The sequence below is a fragment of the Coloeus monedula genome, assembly GCF_965178545.1.
Source record: "Coloeus monedula genome assembly, chromosome: 29".
In the NCBI taxonomy this organism is placed as follows: domain Eukaryota; kingdom Metazoa; phylum Chordata; class Aves; order Passeriformes; family Corvidae; genus Coloeus; species Coloeus monedula.
This window is the reverse complement of record NC_138809.1, coordinates 2,493,745-2,516,832: the sequence shown is the minus strand read 5'-3', so window position 1 is coordinate 2,516,832 and position 23,088 is coordinate 2,493,745. Positions and strand designations below refer to the sequence as shown.

General features: G+C 59.5%; 1 protein-coding gene across 1 annotated transcript; it reads left to right on the top strand.

Annotated features, from left to right (window-relative positions):
* The first annotated feature begins 836 nt into the window (after positions 1–836).
* On the top strand, positions 837–22,766 carry DEDD (death effector domain containing). The gene is made up of 5 exons (XM_082298879.1): positions 837–2,151; positions 9,921–10,281; positions 15,918–16,025; positions 19,682–19,828; positions 22,371–22,766. Exons 2-5 carry the CDS (start codon positions 9,927–9,929, stop codon positions 22,745–22,747), a joined length of 987 nt encoding a protein of 328 aa, XP_082155005.1. The 5' UTR covers positions 837–2,151; positions 9,921–9,926; the 3' UTR covers positions 22,748–22,766.
* Positions 22,767–23,088: the final 322 nt, after the last annotated feature.

Sequence of the window (23,088 nt, the reverse complement as noted above, 5' to 3'; positions counted from 1 at the left end):
TGCCGCGTTAATTACAATTATCATTCACTAATTGCGCTCAGGGCGTGGGGGGGCCCGGAGGGGAAAAAGGGAGGGGGGACACACCCAGGTTCCCCCTCCCCCACCGTGTCCCCTCCCCACCCTGGCCCTGCCTCGGTGTCCCCACCCAGCCCGGGGCAAAAGTGAAGGACGGGCCGCACCCATGGGTGGGGGCGGGGAGCTCTCGCAGGGGGTGGCACCAGTAGCCCCCTCCCCCCTTTTGGTCGCCTCCTTGTCGCCATTGTGTCCCCGCCTCCCCCCCCTCCCCCTCAGGAGGGACCCCCTCCCTTGTCCCCACAGCGCCACATTGTCCCCTCCCCCCCCCCCACCCCGCATTATCCCCGTGCTCAACCCACCCCACCCCAACGCTCTCCCGTTCCTCACAGCAACCCCTGCCCTCCTCACCCTTTCCCTCACACCCCAAAACGCCCCAAAACGCCCCAAAAAGCCCCAAAATCCCCCCCCCCCCCCTTTTCCGGCCTCTCTGCCCTCACTTAAGATGGCGGCGCCCCCGCCTCGCCTTTCCCAAGATGGCGCCCGCGCCGCCACGCGGCTCCGCGCTGCCAGCTTGCCCTCACTCAAGATGGCGCCCGCCCTCCCGTGCTAACCAATGGCGCTGAAGCCAACCAGCAGCATCCCGGATGGAGCCGCCATATTGCCCTCACCCAACATGGCGGCGCCCTCCCCGTGTTCCCCTATGGGCGTGAAGCCGCGGCGCGCTCGCGGTGCCCGGATGTGGGCGTGGTCGTGTTGTTTTCCCGCCGCGCCTATTGGGCGTGGCTTCGGCTTCCCGGAAGTGACGTCAGGGCGGAGCCGCCCGCGGGGAGCGGGGGAGCGGAGCGGACGGAGCCAAGATGGCGGCGCCGGGGCTGGGCCGGCCCTGAGGGGCCGTGAGGGGCCGGGAGGGGCCCCCGCGCACGGCGGGGCTGGGACGGGCCGCAGGGGGGGCCCCGCCGCTCCCCCCGCCGCTCCTCGCGACGCTGCCTCCGCCGGAGCCTCCCTGGGGCCTGACCGGAGCTTCCCCGGAGCTTCCCCCGGGGGAGAAGCGGGGCCTGCTCGGGGCCTTACCGGGTTCTCCCCGCTGCTTTTCGGGGCTCGCCGGGGCCTTTTGGGGCCTCCCCGGGGTTTGGCGGAGCTGGTTTGAGGCCTCCCCGGGGTTTGACCGGAGCTTTTTGAGGTCCAACCGGGCCCTTTCCGAAGCCTCCCGGGGTGAACCGGAGCCTCCCCGGGATCTTTTTGGGGTCTTACCGGGAGCTCCCGGGGCTTTAAAAGCCTTTAACGGGAAGAACCCTCGCGGTTCTCTCCGTTCTGCTTCTTTAGCGTTGGAATTTTGAGGCGATTTCAGTGGAAATCGCGGTCAAATCGGAGGTTTTTCGGTTGGGTTTTTTTTTAATTATTATTATTATTATTTTATATTTTTTGGTCGTATTTAACAACAGCGCTTTTCCCTCGGTTTTTTCCCCCTCCCCTCAGGATTCCGGCTCTTCCCGAGGATCGAAACAAATCAAAAAAATCCCGGGATTTGAAGCGCAAGGAGGAGCGGCATGAAATTCCAAGGATTTCTTCCCTCCAGGGAGCTTTTTTGGGTTTTTTCCTTGCGTTTTTCCCTTTGAGCGAGGCCGGAATCGCCCCAAAATCCTCCTAAAATCCGAGCTCCAGGGAATTCATCCCTCGGGAATGCTGGCCCTGAAACCAGGAATGACTTCAAAGCCAAACCCGGCGTTGGTTTTGTTTTGATTTTTTTTTGTTGTTGTTGTTTTTGTTTTTCTTGGCTAAATTATTAATTAGGAAAGCAACAAAAAATTTTAAAAAAATCATTTTTGTTGGTTTTTTGGGGGGTTTTTTTTTTGGGGGGAGGGGGGCAAGTGGAGCAGCCCCCAAGGACTGACAGCGATCCCGGCCTCTGGAATTCCGGCGGCGAGTGGCATTTTGGGAGCATCCGCGGGAATTTTGGGATTTTTTTTTTTTTTTTTTTTGGGGGGGGGGGGAGGATTTTATTTAAAAAAAGGAATTTAAGGACAAAAAAAAAAAAAAAAAAAAAAGTGAAAAAACAAAGGAAAAAGGGGATCGAAAATTCCTTCGGAACGCTCCTGCTCGGGGATCCAGGCACGGCTGGGGTTGCTGCTGGCTGAGGTGAGTGTCCTGCGCTGGAGTTTTGGGAATTTTCCCTGGGAATTTTCGGGATTTCTCCAGCGCTGCGTGAAGCGAGGGAGGCGGGGAGGGATCTGGGATGGATCCAGGGGGGATCCAGATGGATCCAGGAGGGGTTTGGGATGGATCCAGAGGGGATCCAGATGGATCCAGGGGGGTTTGGGATGGATCCAGGGGGGTCCAGATGGATCCAGAGGGGTTTGGGATGGATCCAGGGGGGTCCAGATGGATCCAGAGGGGTTTGGGATGGATCCAGAGGGTCCTGATGGATCCAGAGGGGTTTGGGATGGATCCAGAGGGTCCTGATGGATCCAGGGGGGTTTGGGATGGATCCAGAGGGTCCTGATGGAGCCAGGGAGGCTCCAAATGGATCCAGGGGGGTTTGGGATGGATCCAGGGGGGTCCAGATGGATCCAGAGGGGTTTGGGATGGATCCAGAGGGTCCTGATGGATCCAGGGGGGTTTGGGATGGATCCAGAGGGTCCTGATGGAGCCAGGGAGGCTCCAAATGGATCCAGGGGGGATCCAGATGGATCCAGAGGGTCCTGATGGAGCCAGGGAGGCTCCAAAGGGATCCAGGGGGGTTTGGGATGGATCCAGGGGGGGTTGGGATGGATCCAGAGGGGATCCAGATGGATCCAGGGAGGTTTGGGATGGATCCAGAGGGTCCTGATGGAGCCAGGGAGGCTCCAAATGGATCCAGGGGAGTTTGGGATGGATCCAGGGGGGGTTGGGATGGATCCAGAGGGGATCCAGATGGATCCAGGGAAGTTTGGGATGGATCCAGGGAAGTTTGGGATGGATCCAGGGGGGGTCCAGATGGATCCAGGGAAGTTCGGGATGGATCTGGAGAGGTCTGGGATGGATCTGGAGAGGTTCAGGATGGATCCAGAGGGTCCTGATGGATCCAGAGAAGTCTGGGAGGGATCCAGGAAGACTCAGGATGGATCCAGAGGGTCCTGATGGACCCAGGGAGGCTCCAAATGGATCCAGGGGGGTTTGGGATGGATCCAGGGAAGTTCAGGATGGATCCAGAGGGTCCTGATGGACCCAGGGAGGCTCCAAATGGATCCAGAGGGGCTCCAGATGGGTCCAGGGGGGTTTGGGATGGATCCAGAACGTCCTGATAGATCCAGGGGGGCTCCAGCTGGATCCAGGAAGACTCAGGATGGATCTGGAGAGGCTCAGGATGGATCCAGGGAAGCTCAGGATGGATCCAGAGGGTCCTGATGGATCCAGGGAGGTTCCAGATGGATCCAGGGGGGTTTGGGATGGATCCAGAGGGTCCTGATGGATCCAGGGAGGCTCCAGCTGGATCCAGGGAAGTTCCGGATGGATCCAGGGTGCTTGGGATGGATCTGGAGAGGTCTGGGATGGATCCAGGAATTCGGGATGGATCCAGGGAAAGCTGGGATGGATCCAGAGGGTCCTGATGGACCCTGGGGGGCTCCAGATGGATCCAGGGGGGTTTGGGATGGATCTGGAGAGGTTCAGGGTGGATCTGGGGAGGTTCAGGGTGGATCCAGGAAGACTCAGGATGGGTCTGGAGAGGCTCAGGATGGATCCAGAGGGTCCTGATGGATCCAGGGAAGCTCAGGATGGGTCTGGAGAGGTCTGGGATGGATCCAGGAATTTGGGGTGGATCCAGGGAAATTTGGGATGGATCCAGAGGGTCCTGATGGACCCTGGGGGGCTCCAGATGGATCCAGGGAAGGTCAGGATGGATCCAGGAGAGGTCTGGGATGGATCCAGGGAAGTTCGGGGTGGATCCAGGAAGACTCAGGATGGGTCTGGAGAGGTTCAGGATGGATCCAGAGGGTCCTGATGGATCCAGGGAGGTTCAGGATGGATCCAGGGAAGTTCAGGATCCAGGGAAGTTCAGGATCCAGGGAAGGTCAGAGTGGATCCAGGGAGGTTCAGGATGGATCTGGAGAGGTTCAGGGTGGATCCAGGAGTTCAGGATGGATCCAGGGAAAGTTGGGATGGATCCAGAGGGTCCTGATGGACCCCAGGGGGCTCCAGATGGATCCAGGGGGGTTGGGATGGATCCAAGGAGCTTTGGGATGGATCTGGAGAGGTCTGGGATGGATCCAGGGAAGTTCAGGGTGGATCTGGGGAGGTTCAGGGTGGATCCAGGGAAGTTTGGGGTGGATCCAGGAATTCCGGATGGATCCAGGAATTCCGGATGGATCCAGGGAAGTTCAGGATCCAGGGAAGGTCAGAGTGGATCCAGGGAGGTTCAGGATGGATCTGGAGAGGTCTGGGATGGATCCAGGAATTTGGGGTGGATCCAGGGAGGTTCAGGATGGATCTGGAGAGGTTCAGGGTGGATCCAGGAGTTCAGGATGGATCCAGGGAAGTTCGGGGTGGATCCAGAGGGTCCTGATGGACCCTGGGGGGCTCCAGATGGATCCAGGGGGGGTTGGGATGGATCCAAGGAGCTTTGGGATGGATCTGGAGAGGTTCAGGATGGATCCAGGGAAGTTCAGGGTGGATCTGGAGAGGTCTGGGATGGATCCAGGGAGGTTCAGGATGGATCTGGAGAGGTTCAGGGTGGATCCAGGGAAGTTCAGGGTGGCTCCAGGAATTCGGGATGGATCCAGGGAAGTTCAGGATCCAGGAATTCGGGATGGATCTGGAGAGGTTCAGGGTGGATCCAGGGAAAGTTGGGATGGATCCAGAGGGTCCTGATGGACCCTGGGGGGCTCCAGATGGATCCAGGGAGGCTCAGGATGGATCCAGGAGAGGTCTGGGATGGATCCAGGGAAGGTCAGGGTGGATCTGGAGAGGTTCAGGATGGATCCAGGAATTCGGGATGGATCCAGGGAAGGTCAGGGTGGATCCAGGAATTCGGGATGGATCCAGGGGAGTTCAGGATGGATCCAGGGAAATTTGGGATGGATCCAGAGGGTCCTGATGGACCCCGGGGGGCTCCAGATGGATCCAGGGGGGGTTGGGATGGATCCAAGGAGCTTTGGGATGGATCTGGAGAGGTCTGGGATGGATCCAGGGAAGTTCAGGGTGGATCCAGGGAAGTTTGGGATGGATCTGGAGAGGTTCAGGGTGGATCCAGGAATTCGGGATGGATCCAGGGGAGTTCAGGATGGATCCAGGGAAATTTGGGATGGATCCAGAGGGTCCTGATGGACCCTGGGGGTCTCCAGATGGATCCAGGGGGGTTTGGGATGGATCTGGAGAGGTTCAGGGTGGATCCAGGAAGACTCAGGATGGGTCTGGAGAGGCTCAGGATGGATCCAGGAATTCGGGATGGATCCAGGGAAGTTCAGGATCCAGGGAGGTTCAGGATGGCTCCAGGAATTCGGGATGGCTCCAGGAATTCGGGATGGCTCCAGGAATTCGGGATGGCTCCAGGAATTCGGGATGGCTCCAGGAATTCGCGATGGCTCCCTCGGCTCTCCCTCCCTGCTCCAGCCGATCGTTCCCACCTGGAGAGCTCCGGGCACCCGGGAATTTGGGAATTCGGGCCCGGAATGACATTTTGGGATCTCTTGGCATCGCCGGCATCAAAGCTCAACCCGCTGGGAAATGAAATTCCCACATTCCCGAGGCTCCGAATTCCCAAATTCCCGCCCCAAAGCCGCTTTTCCAAAGGGTCCCTTTTTTCCTCCGGGATCTTTTCTCTGGAATTTCCTCCTTTCTCCCCTTCCCAACCTCAGCAGCTCCTCTTTGATCCCAAAAAATCCCATTTCTTGCAGCTGGGAATGGATTTTTCGGGAATTCCCAAGGGATTGAAGAGGAGGAATCTCCCCCAGAGAGAAAAATCTGGGATTAATCCCGATTTTTTGGGGGTTTTTTTTTTCCTCTTTGTTGATTTGGGAAAAAATTCACCCGGAAGCTCCCTCGTGTTTTTTTTCCCTGGGGGGAAAATTCCGTCTAAAAATTGGGATTTGGGGTTTTTTTGACCCTTCAGCCAGGCAAGGATTTTTCTTGGGATAATGTGGAAAATCCCCAAATTTCCCACTGAGATTTTTCCCACCCGAGCTGAGCCCCCGGGAAGCTCCAGGAACTCGTTTTTCCCGTTCATCCCAAATTTATCTCCTTGGATTTGGGGAAATTCCCAAGGATTTCAGGATTTTGGGAGCCGTGGGAATTTCGGGATCCCCTCCACGGCCGGAATTCCACGGAACCATTTTGGTGGATTTCATTTTATTTCTGTTGGTTTTCTCCCCCGGGAAAATTCCATCCCAAAATTCCCAGAGAATCCCTAAAATCTCCTTTTTTCCCCAGATTTTTAAGGCTCTCAACACCCAATTCCTGCTTTTTTTCCCCCTCTTCCTGCTTTCCATGGGAAGAAAACAATCCCGGGATCATTCCAGCGGGGGGAATCCAAACTGAAGAATCCCAAGATTTTTCCCAACTTTTTTACCGTTTAACTCCCAAATCCGAGGAAAAACGGGACAATTTCAGGAAAATTCCCCCCATCCCCCCCAAAAAAAAACCGGGATCACGGCACCACCTCCTTCCCATTCCCGCTTTTTCCCCGAAGATTTTATGGGAATTTCCTCCCCACGGGGGGATCCCACCCAGGAGCCGCCGATCCCGCAAATTCCCGAGGGATTTTTTTGGGATGCATCCCTTGGATGGGGGGGGGGGGGGAAAATCCCCATTTTTGGGGTGGTTCCGGAGGCTCTGGAATTCCTTGGGAATTCCTGCCCCGTTCTGGGCTGATTTTGGGGGATTTTGGCTGCCCTGGGGGTGGTTTTGGTGGCACTTTGGAGGATTTGGGGTCGTTGTTTTCCGTGGATTTGGGGTGGAGCTGGAGCTCGATCCCGAATGTTTTGGGGAGTTGTGTTGGAGAGCGGGAATTTTATCCCGAATTTATAAAGGAAAGGGGATTCCTGGGGGGATTCCTGGGATGGATTTGGGGTTCCTCCATCGCTGGGGGTTTGGGATCCTTCGTTTTGGGGGTTTTTAGCCCCAAATCTGTGGGGACGGGGCTCACCCAGCTGCCTTTGGGGGCAATCCAGACCTCGGTCCCTGAGCTCGAATCCCAAATCCCTGGATCCCTTTATCCCTGACCCCAAATCCCAAATCCCGGGATCTCCTGGATCCCCCTATCCCTGACCCCAAATCCCAAATCCTTGGGGCCCCTGGATCCCCCTATCCCTGACCCCAAATCCCAAATCCTTGCATCCCTGTATTTCCTTCTGGCTGACCCCAAATCCCAAATCCCTGGATCTGCTGCATCCCTGTATCCCTTTATCCCTGACCCCAAATCCCAAATCCCAGGATCCCTGGATCCCCTTATCCCTGACCCCAAATCCCAAATCCTTGGATCTCCTGGATCCCCTTATCCCTGACCCCAAATCCCTGTATCCCCTTATCCCTGACCCCAAATCCCTGGATCCCCTTATCCCTGACCCCAAATCCCAAATCCCGGGATCCCTGGATCCCCCTATCCCTGACCCCAAATCCCGTGATCTCCTGGATCCCCTTATCCCTGACCCCAAATCCTTGGATCCCTGTATTTCCTTCTGGCTGACCCCAAATCCCAAATCCCTGGATCCCCCTATCCCTGACCCCAAATCCCAAATCCCGGGATCTCCTGGATCCCCTTATCCCTGACCCCAAATCCCAAATCCTTGGATCCCTGTGTTTCCTTCTGGCTGACCCCAAATCCCAAATCCCTGGGGCCCCTGGATCCCTGACCCCAAATCCCAAATCCCTGGATCTGCTGGATCCCTGTATCCCTTTATCCCTGACCCCAAATCCCAAATCCAGGGATCCCTGCATCCCCTTATCCCTGACCCCAAATCCCAAATCCAGGGATCCCTGGATCCCCTTATCCCTGACCCCAAATCCTTGGATCCCTGTATTTCCTTCTGGCTGACCCCAAATCCCTGGATCCCCCTATCCCTGACCCCAAATCCCAAATCCCTGGATCCCTGTATTTCCTTCTGGCTGACCCCAAATCCCTGGGGCCCCTGGATCCCTGACCCCAAATCCCAAATCCCGGGATCCCTGGATCCACTTATCCCTGACCCCAAATCCCTGGATCCCCCTATCCCTGACCCCAAATCCCAAATCCTTGGATCCCTGTGTTTCCTTCTGGCTGACCCCAAATCCCAAATCCCTGGATCCCCCTATCCCTGACCCCAAATCCCAAATCCCTGGATCTGCTGCATCCTGGGATCCCCCTATCCCTGACCCCAAATCCCAAATCCCTGGATCTGCTGCATCCTGGGATCCCCTTATCCCTGACCCCAAATCCCGGGATCCCTCCCCAGTCCCACATCCCCCTGACCCCTCACCCCATTGTCCCCGTGTGCCCAGGTGCCCGTGGCGAGCTGGCACCGTGGGTGACACTGCCATGGGTGACACTGCCGTGGGTGACACTGCTGGTGGCACTGCCGTGGGTGGCACTGCCATGGGTGGCATTACCGGTGACACTGCCGTGGGTGACACTGCCATGGGTGGCACTGCCGTGGGTGGCACTGCCATGGGTGACACTGCCATGGGTGACACTGCCATGGGTGGCACTGCCCTGGGTGACACTGCCATGGGTGACACTGCCATGGGTGGCATTACCGGTGACACTGCCGTGGGTGACACTGCCATGGGTGACACTGCCATGGGTGACACTGCCGTGGGTGACACTGCCATGGGTGGCACTGCCGTGGGTGACACTGCCGTGGGTGACACTGCCATGGGTGACACTGCCGTGGGTGACACTGCCGTGGGTGGCACTGCCGTGGGTGGCACTGCCGTGGGTGACACTGCCATGGGTGGCACTGCCATGGGTGACACTGGCATGGGTGACACTGCCGTGGGTGACACTGCCGTGGGTGGCACTGCCGTGGGTGACACTGCCGTGGGTGACACTGCCATGGGTGACACTGCCATGGGTGGCACTGCCATGGGTGGCACTGCCATGGGTGACACTGCCGTGGGTGGCACTGCCGTGGGTGACACTGCCATGGGTGGCACTGCCATGGGTGACACTGGCGTGGGTGACACTGCCGTGGGTGACACTGCCGTGGGTGACACTGCCATGGGTGGCACTGCCATGGGTGACACTGGCATGGGTGACACTGCCGTGGGTGACACTGCCGTGGGTGGCACTGCCGTGGGTGACACTGCCGTGGGTGACACTGCCATGGGTGACACTGCCATGGGTGGCACTGCCATGGGTGGCACTGCCGTGGGTGGCACTGCCATGGGTGGCATTACCGGTGACACTGCCGTGGGTGACACTGCCGTGGGTGACACTGCCGTGGGTGGCACTGCCGTGGGTGGCACTGCCATGGGTGGCATTACCGGTGACACTGCCGTGGGTGACACTGCCGTGGGTGACACTGCCGTGGGTGACACTGCCATGGGTGGCACTGGCATGGGTGACACTGCCATGGGTGGCACTGCCATGGGTGGCACTGCCATGGGTGACACTGCTGGTGGCACTGCCGTGGGTGACACTGCCATGGGTGACACTGGCATGGGTGACACTGCCATGGGTGACACTGCCATGGGTGGCACTGCCATGGGTGACACTGCCGTGGGTGACACTGCCGTGGGTGACACTGCCGTGGGTGACACTGCCATGGGTGGCACTGCCATGGGTGACACTGCCATGGGTGACACTGCCGTGGGTGGCCCTGCCGTGGGTGGCACTGCCGTGGGTGACACTGCCATGGGTGGCACTGGCAGCACGGGGTCAGTGCCATGACCAGAAGAAGCAGCCGAGCCCCAGCACCAATCCCACCCTGACCCCGTGCCCCCTTCCCTGTCCGCAGGTGCCCATGGCGGGCCGGAAGCGCGGTGCGGGCGGCACCGGGGCCGGCATTGGCGGCGGCGCGGCGCCGTGGCCGGAGGAGGCGGGCGAGCGCGAGCAGGGGCTCTACTCGCTGCACCGCATGTTCGACATCGTGGGCGCGCAGCTGACGCACCGCGACGTGCGCGTGCTCTCCTTCCTCTTCGTGGACGTGCTGGACGAGGCCGAGCGCGGCCGCATCCGCTCGGGCCGCGACTTCCTGCTGGCGCTGGAGCGGCAGGGCCGCTGCGACGAGAGCAACCTGCGGCAGCTGCTGCAGCTGCTGCGCATCATCACCCGCCACGACCTGCTGCCCTACGTCAGCCTCAAGCGCCGCCGGCCCGGTGAGTGCCTGCCGCGGTATATCGCGATATACGGGGTCACTGTTGTGATATATCGCGATATGTGGGGGTATTGGGGTCACATCACCACCCGCCACGACCTGCTGCCCTACGTCAGCCTCAAGCGCCGCCGGCCCGGTGAGAGCCTGCCGCGATATATCGCGATATACGGGGTCATTGTTGTGATATATCGCGATATACGGGGGTATTGGGGTCACATCATCACCCGCCATGAGCTGCTGGGGTACATCGGCCTCAAGCGCCGCCGGCCCGGTGAGTGCCTGTCGCGATATATCGCGATATATGGGGTCGCTGTCGCGATATACGGGGTCATTGTCGTGATATATCGCGATATGTGGGGGTATTGGGGTCACGTCATCACCTGCCATGAGCTGCTGGGGTACATCGGCCTCAAGCGCCGCCGGCCCGGTGAGTGCCTGTCGCGATATATCGCGATATAGGGGGTCATTGTCGCGATATATCGTGATATACGGGGTTACTGTCCTGATATATCGCGATATACAAGGTCGCTGTCGTAATATATCGTGATATATGGGGTCGCTGTCATGATGTATCGTGATATATGGGGTCACTGTCGTGATATATCGCGATATACAGGGTCGATGTTGCAATATATCGCGATATACGGGGTCACTGTCGCGATATATCGCGATATGTGGGGGTATTGGGGTCACGTCATCACCTGCCATGAGCTGCTGGGGTACATCAGCCTCAAGTGCTGCCGGCCTGGTGAGTGCCTGTCGCGATATATCGCGATATAGGGGGTCATTGTCGTGATATATCGTGATATACGGGGTCATTGTCGTGATATATCGCGATATACGGGGTCACTGTGGCGATATGTGGGGGTATTGGGGTCACGTCATCACCTGCCATGAGCTGCTGCCCTACGTCAGCCTCAAGCGCCGCCGGCCCGGTGAGTGCCTGTCGCGATATATCGCGATATAGGGGATCATTGTCATGATATATCGTGATATACGGGGTCATTGTCGTGATATATCGCGATATACGGGGTCGCTGTCGTGATGTATCGTGATATATGGGGTCACTGTCGTGATATATCGCGATATGTGGGGGTATTGGGGTCACATCATCACCCGCCACGAGCTGCTGCCCTACGTCAGCCTCAAGCGCTGCTGGCCCGGTGAGTGCCTGTCGCGATATATCGCGATATACGGGGTCATTGTCGCGATATACGGGGTCATTGTCGTGATATATCGCGATACGTGGGGTCGCTGTTGTGATATAGCAGGATATATGGGGTCACTGTCGCGATATATCGCGATATGTGGGGGTATTGGGGTCACGTCATCACCTGCCACGAGCTGCTGGGGTACGTCGGCCTCAAGCGCCGCCGGCCCGGTGAGTGCCTGTCGCGATATATCGCGATATAGGGGGTCACTGTCGCGATATACGGGGTCACTGTCGCGATATATCGCGATATACGGGGTCATTGTCGTGATATATCGCGATATGTGGGGTCATTGTCGCGATATACGGGGTCGCTGTCGTGATATATCGTGATATACGGGGTCATTGTTGTGATATATCGCGATACACGGGGGTATTGGGGTCACATCACCACCCGCCACGAGCTGCTGCCCTACACCAGCCTCGAGCAGAGGCAGCCCGGTGAGTGCCTGTCGCGATACATCGCGATATACGGGGTCGCTGTCGCGATATATCGCGATATGTGGGGGTATTGGGGTCACGTCATCACCCGCCATGAGCTGCTGGGGTACATCAGCCTCAAGCGCCGCCGGCCCGGTGAGTGCCTGTCGCGATATATCGCGATATAGGGGATCATTGTCGCGATATACGGGGTCACTGTTGCGATATATCGCGATAGAAGGGGTCGCTGTCGCGATGTAAGGAGTCGCTGTCGCGATATATTGCGATATAGGGGATCATTGTTGCAATATATCGCGATATAGGGGATCATTGTCGCGATATAGGGGATCATTGTTGCGATATATGGGGTCACTGTTGCGATATATCGCGATAGAAGGGGTCGCTGTCGCGATTTAAGGAGTCGCTGTCGCGATATATCGCGACATACGGCGGTATTGGGGTCACTCTGTCCCCCGCCACGAGCCGCTGCCGCAGCCCCAGAGGGGCGGGCGGGTCAGGAGGGGCTGTCGCGATAGCGGCCCCGTGTCGCGATAGCCCGTCCGTGTCGCGATAGCGGCCCCGTGTCGCGATAGCGGCCCCGTGTCGCGATAGCGGCCCCGTGTCGCGATAGCCTGTCCATGTCGCGATAGCGGCCCCGTGTCGCGATAGCCCGTCCGTGTCGCGATAGCCCGTCCATGTCGCGATAGCGGCCCCGTGTCGCGATAGCCCGTCCGTGTCGCGATAGCCCGTCCGTGTCGCGATAGCGGCCCCGTGTCGCGATAGCGGCCCCGTGTCGCGATAGCCCGTCCATGTCGTGATAGCGGCCCCTTGCCCCTCAGAGACCCCTGAGCAGGATCGGGGTTGGGGTCACTTTGGGGTCGGGGTTGCTTTGGGGTCAGGGTCGGGGTCACTTTTGGGTCGGGGTCACCTTTGGGGTCGGGGTCACTTTGGGGTCAGGGTCTCTTTGGGGTCGGGGTCTCTTTGGGGTCGGGGTCACTTTGGGGTCGGGGTCTCTGTGGGGTCGGGGTCACTTTGGGGTCGGGGTCACTTTGGGGTCAGGATCGGGGTCACTTTGGGGTCAGGGTCACTTTGGGATCGGGGTCACTTTGGGATCGGGGTCACTTCGGGGTCAGGGTCACTTTGGGGTCACTTTGGGGTCAGGGTCACTTTGGGGTCGGGGTCACTTCGGAGTCGGGGTCACTGTGGGGTCTCTTTGGGTCGGGGTCTCTTTGGGGTCAGGGTCACTTCGGGGTCGGGGTCACTTTGGGGTCAGGGTCACTTTGGGGTCGGGGTCTCTTTGGGGTCGGGGTCACTTTGGGGTCTCTTTGGGGTCGGGGTCACTTTGGGGTCAGGGTCACTTTGGGGTCTCTTTGGGGTCGGGGTCTCTTTGGGGTCAGGGTCACTTTGGGGTCGGGGTCACTTTGGGGTCAGGGTCACCTTTGGGGTCAGGGTCACTTTGGGGTCTCTTTGGGGTCGGGGTCTCTTTGGGGTCGGGGTCACTTTGGGGTCAGGGTCACTTTGGGGTCGGGGTCACTTTGGGGTCAGGGTCACCTTTGGGGTCGGGGTCACTTTGGGGTCAGGGTCACTTTGGGGTCGGGGTCTCTTTGGGGTCGGGGTCACTTTGGGGTCTCTGTGGGGTTGGGGTCACTTTGGGGTCATTCGGGGTCACTTTGGGGTCGGGGTCACTTTGGGGTCAGGGTCTCTGTGGGGTCGGGGTCACTTTGGGGTCAGGATCGGGGTCACTTCGGGTTCAGGATCGGGGTCACTTTGGGGTCGGGGTCACTTTGGGGTCAGGGTCACTTTGGGGTCGGGGTCTCTTTGGGGTCAGGGTCTCTTTGGGGTCGGGGTCTCTTTGGGGTCGGGGTCACTTTGGGGTCTCTGTGGGGTTGGGGTCACTTTGGGGTCATTCAGGGTCACTTTGGGGTCGGGGTCACTTTGGGGTCAGGGTCTCTGTGGGGTCGGGGTCACTTTGGGGTCAGGATCAGGGTCACTTCGGGGTCAGGATCGGGGTCACTTCGGGTTCAGGATCGGGGTCACTTTGGGGTCGGGGTCACTTTGGGGTCGGGGTTGCTTTGGGGTCAGGGTCGGGGTCTCTTTGGGGTCAGGGTCACTTTGGGGTCAGGGTCACTTTGGGGTCTCTGTGGGGTCGGGGTCACTTCGGGGTCGGGGTCACTGTGGGGTCTCTTTGGGTCGGGGTCACTTTGGGGTCGCTTTGGGGTCGGGGTCGCTTTGGGGTCACTTTGGGGTCGGGGTCTCTGTGGGGTCGGGGTCACTTTGGGGTCGGGGTCACTTTGGGGTCTCTGTGGGGTCGGGGTCCGTGTGCCACCCCCCGAGTGGCGCTCTGGGGACGATCCCGGCTGGCTCCCGGTGCCTCCCCGGGTTTGGGGTCCCATGGGGCGCCCGCGGTGCCCTGCCCGTTCCCGTTCCCGGTGCCATTCCCGGTGCCCTTCCCGTTCCCATTCCCGGTGCCCGTTCCCGTTCCCGGTGCCATTCCCGGTGCCCTTCCCGTTCCCATTCCCGTTCCCATTCCCGTTCCCGTTCCCGTTCCCATTCCCGGTGCCCTTCCCGTTCCCATTCCCGGTGCCCTTCCCGTTCCCATTCCCGTTCCCATTCCCGTTCCCGTTCCCATTCCCGTTCCCATTCCCGTTCCCGTTCCCATTCCCGTTCCCATTCCCGGTGCCCTTCCCGTTCCCGTTCCCATTCCCGTTCCCATTCCCGTTCCCATTCCCGGTGCCCTTCCCGTTCCCATTCCCGTTCCCATTCCCGTTCCCATTCCCGGTGCCCTTCCCGTTCCCGTTCCCATTCCCGTTCCCATTCCCGTTCCCATTCCCGGTGCCCTTCCCGTTCCCGTTCCCGTTCCCATTCCCGGTGCCCGTTCCCATTCCCGGTGCCCTTCCTGTTCCCATTCCCGTTCCCATTCCCGGTGCCCGCGGTGCCCTGCCCGTTCCCGTTCCCGGTGCCATTCCCGGTGCCCGTTCCCGTTCCCGGTGCCATTCCCGGTGCCCTTCCCGTTCCCATTCCCGTTCCCATTCCCGGTGCCCTTCCCGTTCCCATTCCCGTTCCCATTCCCGTTCCCGTTCCCATTCCCATTCCCGTTCCCATTCCCGTTCCCATTCCCGGTGCCCTTCCCGTTCCCATTCCCGTTCCCATTCCCGGTGCCCTTCCCGTTCCCATTCCCGTTCCCATTCCCGTTCCCGTTCCCGGTGCCCTTCCCGTTCCCATTCCCGGTGCCCGTTCCCATTCCCGTTCCCATTCCCGTTCCCATTCCCGGTGCCCTTCCCGTTCCCATTCCCGGTGCCCTTCCCGTTCCCATTCCCGTTCCCATTCCCGTTCCCATTCCCGGTGCCCTTCCCGTTCCCGTTCCCATTCCCGTTCCCATTCCCGTTCCCATTCCCGGTGCCCTTCCCGTTCCCATTCCCGTTCCCATTCCCGTTCCCATTCCCGGTGCCCTTCCCGTTCCCGTTCCCATTCCCGTTCCCATTCCCGTTCCCATTCCCGGTGCCCTTCCCGTTCCCATTCCCGTTCCCATTCCCGGTGCCCTTCCCGTTCCCATTCCCGTTCCCATTCCCGTTCCCGTTCCCGGTGCCCTTCCCGTTCCCATTCCCGGTGCCCGTTCCCATTCCCGTTCCCATTCCCGTTCCCATTCCCGGTGCCCTTCCCGTTCCCATTCCCGGTGCCCTTCCCGTTCCCATTCCCGTTCCCATTCCCGTTCCCATTCCCGGTGCCCTTCCCGTTCCCGTTCCCATTCCCGTTCCCATTCCCGTTCCCATTCCCGGTGCCCTTCCCGTTCCCATTCCCGTTCCCATTCCCGTTCCCATTCCCGGTGCCCTTCCCGTTCCCGTTCCCATTCCCGTTCCCATTCCCGTTCCCGTTCCCGTTCCCATTCTGGTGCCCGTTCCCATTCCCGGTGCCCGTTCCCATTCCCGTTCCCATTCCCATTCCCCATTCCCGTTCCCATTCCCGTTCCCGTTCCCGTTCCCATTCCGGTGCCCTTCCCGTGCCCGCAGTGTGCCCGGACCTGGTGGACAAGTACCTGGAGGAGACGTCCATCCGCTACGTCACCCCCCGCGCGCCCGGGGGCACCGCGCCCGGCCTGGGCCACCCCCACAAATCAGGTACCGAGCCCTTTTGGGGTCACCACTGCCCCTTTTGGGGTCACCACTGCCCTTTTGGGGTCACCAACCCCCTTTGGGGTCACCACTGCCCTTTTGGGGTCACCACTGCCCCTTTTGGGGTCACCACTGCCCTTTTGGGGTCACCACCGGCCCTTTGGGGTCACCACTGCCCTTTTGGGGTCACCACCGCCCTTTTGGGGTCACCACTGCCCTTTTGGGGTCACCACTGCCCTTTTGGGGTCACCAACCCCCTTTGGGGTCATCACTGCCCTTTTGGGGTCACCAACCCCCTTTGGGGTCACCACCGGCCCTTTGGGGTCACCACCGCCCTTTTGGGGTCACCACCCCCCCTTTTGGGGTCACCACTGCCCTTTTGGGGTCACCAACCCCCTTTGGGGTCACCACTGCCCCTTTGGGGTCACCACTGCCCTTTTGGGGTCACCACTGCCCTTTTGGGGTCACCACTGCCCCTTTTGGGGTCACCACTGCCCTTTTGGGGTCACCACTGCCCCTTTGGGGTCACCACTGCCCTTTTGGGGTCACCACCGCCCTTTTGGGGTCACCACTGCCCTTTTGGGGTCACCACTGCCCTTTTGGGGTCACCAACCCCCTTTGGGGTCATCACTGCCCTTTTGGGGTCACCAACCCCCTTTGGGGTCACCACCGGCCCTTTGGGGTCACCACCGCCCTTTTGGGGTCACCACCCCCCCTTTTGGGGTCACCACCGCCCTTTTGGGGTCACCACTGCCCTTTTGGGGTCACCACTGCCCCTTTTGAGGTCACCACTGCCCTTTTGGGGTCACCACCGCCCCTTTTGGGGTCACCACTGCCCTTTTGGGGTCACCACTGCCCTTTTGGGGTCACCAACCCCCTTTGGGGTCACCACTGCCCTTTTTGGGGTCACCACTGCCCCTTTGGGGTCACCACTGCCCTTTTGGGGTCACCACTGCCCTTTTGGGGTCACCACTGCCCTTTTGGGGTCATCACTGCCCTTTTGGGGTCACCACTGCCCTTTTGGGGTCACCACTGCCCTTTTGGGGTCATCACTGCCCTTTTGGGGTCACCACTGCCCTTTTGGGGTCACCACTGCCCCCTTTGGGGTCACCACCGCCCTTTTGGGGTCATCACTGCCCTTTTGGGGTCACCACTGCCCTTTTGGGGTCACCACTGCCCTTTTGGGGTCACCACTGCCCTTTTGGGGTCATCACTGCCCTTTTGGGGTCACCACTGCCCTTTTGGGGTCACCACCGCCCCTTTTGGGGTCACCACTGCCCTTTTGGGGTCACCACCGCCCCTTTGGGGTCATCACTGCCCTTTCGGGGTCACCACTGCCCTTTTGGGGTCACCACTGCCCCTTTGGGGTCACCACTGCCCCCTTTGGGGTCACCACTGCCCCCTTTGGGGTCACCACTGCCCCTTTTGGGGTCACCACTGCCCTTTTGGGGTCACCACCGCCCCTTTTGGGGTCACCACTGCCCTTTTGGGGTCACCACCGCCCTTTTGGGGTCACCACCGCCCTTTTGGGGTCACCAACCCCCTTTGGGGTCACCACCGCCCTTTTGGGGTCACCACTGCCCTTTTGGGGTCACCACCGCCTTTTTGGGGTCACCACTGCCCTTTTGGGGTCACCAACCCCCTTTGGGGTCACCACTGCCCTTTCGGGGTCACCACTGCCCTTTTGGGGTCACCACTGCCCCCTTTGGGGTCACCACTGCCCCTTTTGGGGTCACCACTGCCCCCTTTGGGGTCACCACTGCCCTTTTGGGGTCACCACCGCCCTTTTGGGGTCACCACTGCCCTTTTGGGGTCACCACTGCCCTTTTGGGGTCACCACTGCCCTTTTGGGGTCACCAACCCCCTTTGGGGTCACCACCGCCCTTTTGGGGTCACCACTGCCCCTTTTGGGGTCACCACCGCCCTTTGGGGTCACCACCGCCCTTTTGGGGTCACCACCGCCCTTTTGGGGTCACCACCCCCCCTTTTGGGGTCACCACTGCCCTTTTGGGGTCACCACTGCCCCTTTGGGGTCACCACTGCCCTTTTGGGGTCATCACTGCTCTTTTGGGGTCACCACTGCCCCTTTGGGGTCATCACCGCCCTTTTGGGGTCACCACCGCCCCTTTTGGGGTCACCAACCCCCTTTGGGGTCACCACTGCCCCTTTTGGGGTCACCACCCCCCCTTTGGGGTCACCACTGCCCCTTTTGGGGTCACCAACCCCTTTTGGGGTCACCACTGCCCTTTTGGGGTCACCAACCCTCCTTTGAGGTCACCACTGCCCCTTTTGGAGTCACCAACCCCCTTTGGGGTCACCACTGCCCTTTTGGGGTCACCACTGCTCTTTTGGGGTCACCAACCCCCTTTGGGGTCACCACTGCCCCTTTTGGGGTCACCAACCCCCTTTGGGGTCACCACCCCCCCTTTGGGGTCACCACTGCCCCTTTTGGGGTCACCAACCCCTTTTGGGGTCACCACTGCCCCTTTTGGGGTCACCACTCCCCCTTTGGGGTCACCACTGCCCTTTTGGGGTCACCACTGCCCTTTTGGGGTCACCACTGCCCTTTTGGGGTCACCACCCCCCCTTTGGGGTCATCACTGCCCTTTTGGGGTCACCACTGCCCCTTTTGGGGTCACCACCGCCCTTTTGGGGTCACCACTGCCCTTTTGGGGTCACCACTGCCCCTTTTGGGGTCACCACCGCCCCTTTTGGGGTCACCAACCCCCTTTGGGGTCACCACTGCCCTTTTGGGGTCACCACTGCCCCTTTGGGGTCACCAACCCCCTTTGGGGTCACCAACCCCCTTTGGGGTCACCACTGCCCTTTTGGGGTCACCACTGCCCCTTTTGGGGTCACCACCCCCCCTTTGGGGTCACCACTGCCCCTTTTGGGGTCACCACTGCCCTTTTGGGGTCACCACCGCCCTTTTGGGGTCACCACTGCCCCTTTGGGGTCACCACTGCCCCTTTGGGGTCACCACTGCCCCTTTGGGGTCACCACCGCCCCCTTTGGGGTCACCACCGCCCCCTTTGGGGTCACCACTGCCCTTTTGGGGTCACCAATCCCCCTTTGGGGTCATCACCCCCATTTTGGGGTCACCCTTTTGGGGTCATCACCCCCCTTTGGGGTCCCCATTCCCCTCAGGAATCTCTGCCCAGATCTGGGGGGGATTTCGGGATTTGGGGTCCCTGGGGTGGATTTGGGGTCCCAGGGTGGGTTTGGGGTCCCTGGGATGGATTTGGGGTCCCAGGGTGGGTTTGGGGTCCCTGGGGTGGATTTGGGGTTCCCTATCAGGTTTGGGGTTCCCAGGGTGGGTTTGGGGTCCCTGGGATGGATTTGGGGTTCCCAGGGTGGATTTGGGGTTCCCTGGGATGGATTTGGGGTCCCTGGGGTGGATTTGGGGTTCCCTATCAGGTTTGGGGTTCCCAGGGTGGATTTGGGGTTCCCAGGGTGGGTTTGGGGTCCCTGACGCCGCTGTTTCCCCAGTGCCTGCCCCCCACCCGTCCCTGTGCTGCCCCCCGGGGTGGGTTTGGGGTCCCTGGGGTGGATTTGGGGTTCCCTGGGATGGATTTGGGGTTCCCAGGGTGGATTTGGGGTCCCTGGGATGGGTTTGGGGTCCCAGGGTGGGTTTGGGGTCCCTGACGCCGCTGTTTCCCCAGTGCCTGCCCCCCACCCGTCCCTGTGCTGCCCCCCGGGGGGGCCCCAGCTGGGCCCGAAGCGCCCGGGCCGGGCCCGGAGCCTCCTCGGGAACCAACGGAAACGGAGAAAGTCGGCGACCCCCGACCCCAAGGAGAAACAGACCTGCGGTGAGAGGGGGACGGGATTGGGAATGGGAATGTGGGAATGGGAATGTGGGAATGGGAATGTGGGATTGGGATTGTGGGATTGGGATTGTGGGATTGGGATTGGGATTGTGGGATTGGGATTGTGGGATTGGGATTGGGAATGTGGGATTGGGAATGTGGGATTGTGGGATTGGGATTGGGAATGGGATCCCCAAGGAGAAACAGACCTGCGGTGAGAGGGAGAGGGGATCGGGATTGGGATTGGGAATGTGGGATTGGGATTGTGGGATTGGGATTGGGATTGTGGGAATGGGAATGGGATTGGGATTGTGGGAATGGGATTGGGATTGGGATTGGGAATGTGGGATTGGGAATGGCAATGTGGGATTGGGAATGGGATTGTGGGATTGGGAATGTGGGATTGGGAATGGGATTGGGATTGTGGGATTGGGATTGTGGGATTGGGATTGGGAATGGGATCCCCAAGGAGGAACAGACCTACGGTGAGAGGGGGAGGGGATCGGGAATGGGATTGGGAATGTGGGATTGGGATTGGGATTGTGGGATTGGGAATGGGATTGTGGGATTGGGATTGGGACTGGGATTGTGGGATTGGGATTGGGATTGTGGGAATGGGATTGGGATTGTGGGATCGGGATTGGGATTGGGATTGTGGGATTGGGATTGGGAATGGGATCCCCAAGAAGAAACAGACCTACGGTGAGAGGGGGAGGGGATCGGGATTGGGAATGTGGGATTGGGAATGTGGGATTGGGAATGTGGGATTGGGAATGTGGGATTGGGAATGGGATTTCCAGGGAGAAACAGAGCTGCGGTGAGAGGGAGAGGGGATTGGGATTGGGACTGGCATCGGGATTGGGATCGGGATTGGGATTGGGAATGGGATCCCCAAGGAGGAACAGAGCTGTGGTGAGAGGGGAATGTGGGATCGGGATCGGGATTGTGGGGTCGGGATTGGGATTGGGAATGGGATTGTGGGATCAGGAATGGGATCCCCAAGGAGAAACAGAGCTGCGGTGAGAGGGGGAGGGGATCGGGATTGTGGGATCGGGAATGGGATCAGGAACGTGGGATCAGGAGTGGGATCTCCAAGGAGAAACAGAGCTGCGGTGAGAGGGGATCGGGATTGGGATTGGGATTGTGGGGTTGGGAATGGGAATGTGGGATTGGGAATGGGAATGGGATCCCTAAGGAGAAACAGAGCTGCAGTGAGAGGGGAATGGGATTGGGATTGGGAATGTGGGATTGGGAATGGGATTGTGGGAATGGGATTGGGAATGGGATCCCCAAGGAGAAACAGAGCTGCGGTGAGACGGGGATTGGGATCGGGATTGTGGGATTGGGAATAGGATGGTGGGAATGGGATTGGGATCGGGATTGTGGGATTGGGAATGGGATCGGGACATCCTGAAATTGGGGGGAAATTCCAATTTGGGGGTAAACTTGTGAGCGGAGAAGCCCCAAAAGAGAGGAAAAAAACCCCAAAACCCCCAAAACTCAGGAACAGCCCCACTCCCATCATCTTTCCCCTAATCCCTGAATCCCTGAATCCCTTTTCCTCTGGGATTGGGGGCTCCTTAGGGTTGGGATGACCGGGATTGTGGGGAATGGGGATTGGGGAGGGACTGGGATTGTGGGGAATGGGGACTGGGGAGGGACTGGGATTGTGGGGAATGGGGACTGGGGAGGGACTGGGATTGTGGGAAGAACTGGGCTGTGAGGGGATCCCTGGTATTGGGATGGGGATTTCTGGGATCAAAGGGATCTCCAGGATTGGGGAAATCCCAGGGATTTGGGGGCGAGTTCTTCAGTGGAGGAGCCCTGAAAGAGAGGAAAATAACCCCAAAAAACCCCAAAACTCAGGAGCAGCCCCACCTCCCCGAATCCCTGAATCCCTGAATCCCTGAATCCCTTTTCCCCCGGGATTGGGGGCTCCTTAGGGTTGGGATGACCGGGATTGTGGGGAATGGGGATTGGGGTGGGACTGGGATTGTGGGGAATGGGGACTGGGGAGGGACTGGGATTGTGGGGAATGGGGACTGGGGAGGGACTGGGATTGGGGAGGGACTGGGATTGTGGGGAATGGGGACTGGGGAGGGACTGGGATTGTGGGGAATGGGGACTGGGGAGGGACTGGGATTGGGGAGGGACTGGGATTGTGGGGAATGGGGACTGGGGAGGGACTGGGATTGTGGGGAATGGGGACTGGGGAGGGACTGGGATTGTGGGGAATGGGGACTGGGGAGGGACTGGGATTGTGGGGAATGGGGATTGGGGAGGGACTGGGATTGGGGAGGGACTGGGATTGTGGGGGGATCCAAGGACTGGGGAGGGAATTGAGACTGAGCTGAGAACTGAGAGATGAATTAAATTAGAACAAAACCGAGAAAAAAAAAAATTGGAAAGAAATCCCACCTCCACCACAAATCCCTTCACAACAAAACCCCGACCAACCCCAAAACCCCTCCAAATCCCCTTCCCACCACCCCCAAAAACCCACCACAAACCCCTTTCCTTCAACCCCCAACCCCCCCTCCGGCAGACATCCGCCTGCGCGTGCGCGCCGAGTATTGCCAGCACGACTCCGCCCTGCACGGCAACGTCTTCTCCAACAAGCAGGACCCTCTGGAACGCCAATTCGAGCGTTTCAACCAAGCCAACACCATCCTTAAATCCCGGGATTTGGGCTCCATCATTTGCGACATCAAATTCTCGGAGCTCACCTACCTCGACGCCTTCTGGCGGGATTACATCAACGGCTCCCTGCTCGAGGCGCTCAAGGGCGTCTTCATCACGGACTCGCTCAAACAAGCCGTGGGCCACGAGGCCATCAAGCTGCTGGTCAACGTGGACGAGGAGGATTACGAGTTGGGCCGCCAGAAACTCCTCAGGAACTTGATGCTCCACACGGCTCCTTGAGGGATTCATCCTCCTCCAACCCCCCCCCCCCCCCACCCCATCTTGGTTTTTGGGTTTTTTTGGGGGGTTTTTTTAAGGGGTTTTCACCCAGTTTTTGGTTGGGGGTTTTGGTTTTTTTTTTTTTTCCCCTCCTCGTTTTTGGTGATTCTTTCCCCCCCCCCCCGGTGGTTTTTTGTTGGAGGCGATGGCGAGGATTTGGGGAGGGTTGGAGGGTTGGGATGTTCCAGGATTTGGCGCTTTTTTTGGGGTTCCTGCTGGGTTCTCCCTTGTGGTTTTTTCCATGGGGTTTTCCCCTCCATTTTGCTTTTGTATCCATTAAAAAACGGCGATGGAAAGGCGAA

Excerpts from the sequence above, each read along its gene's own strand:
- DEDD (XM_082298879.1), top strand. The coding sequence starts at position 9,927 with ATGGCGGGCCGGAAGCGCGGTGCGGGCGGCACCGGGGCCGGCATTGGC. Across the intron at positions 10,282-15,917 it reads CCTCAAGCGCCGCCGGCCCG|TGTGCCCGGACCTGGTGGAC; the intron begins GTGAGTGCCTGC and ends CCGTGCCCGCAG. Across the intron at positions 19,829-22,370 it reads CAAGGAGAAACAGACCTGCG|ACATCCGCCTGCGCGTGCGC; the intron begins GTGAGAGGGGGA and ends CCCCTCCGGCAG.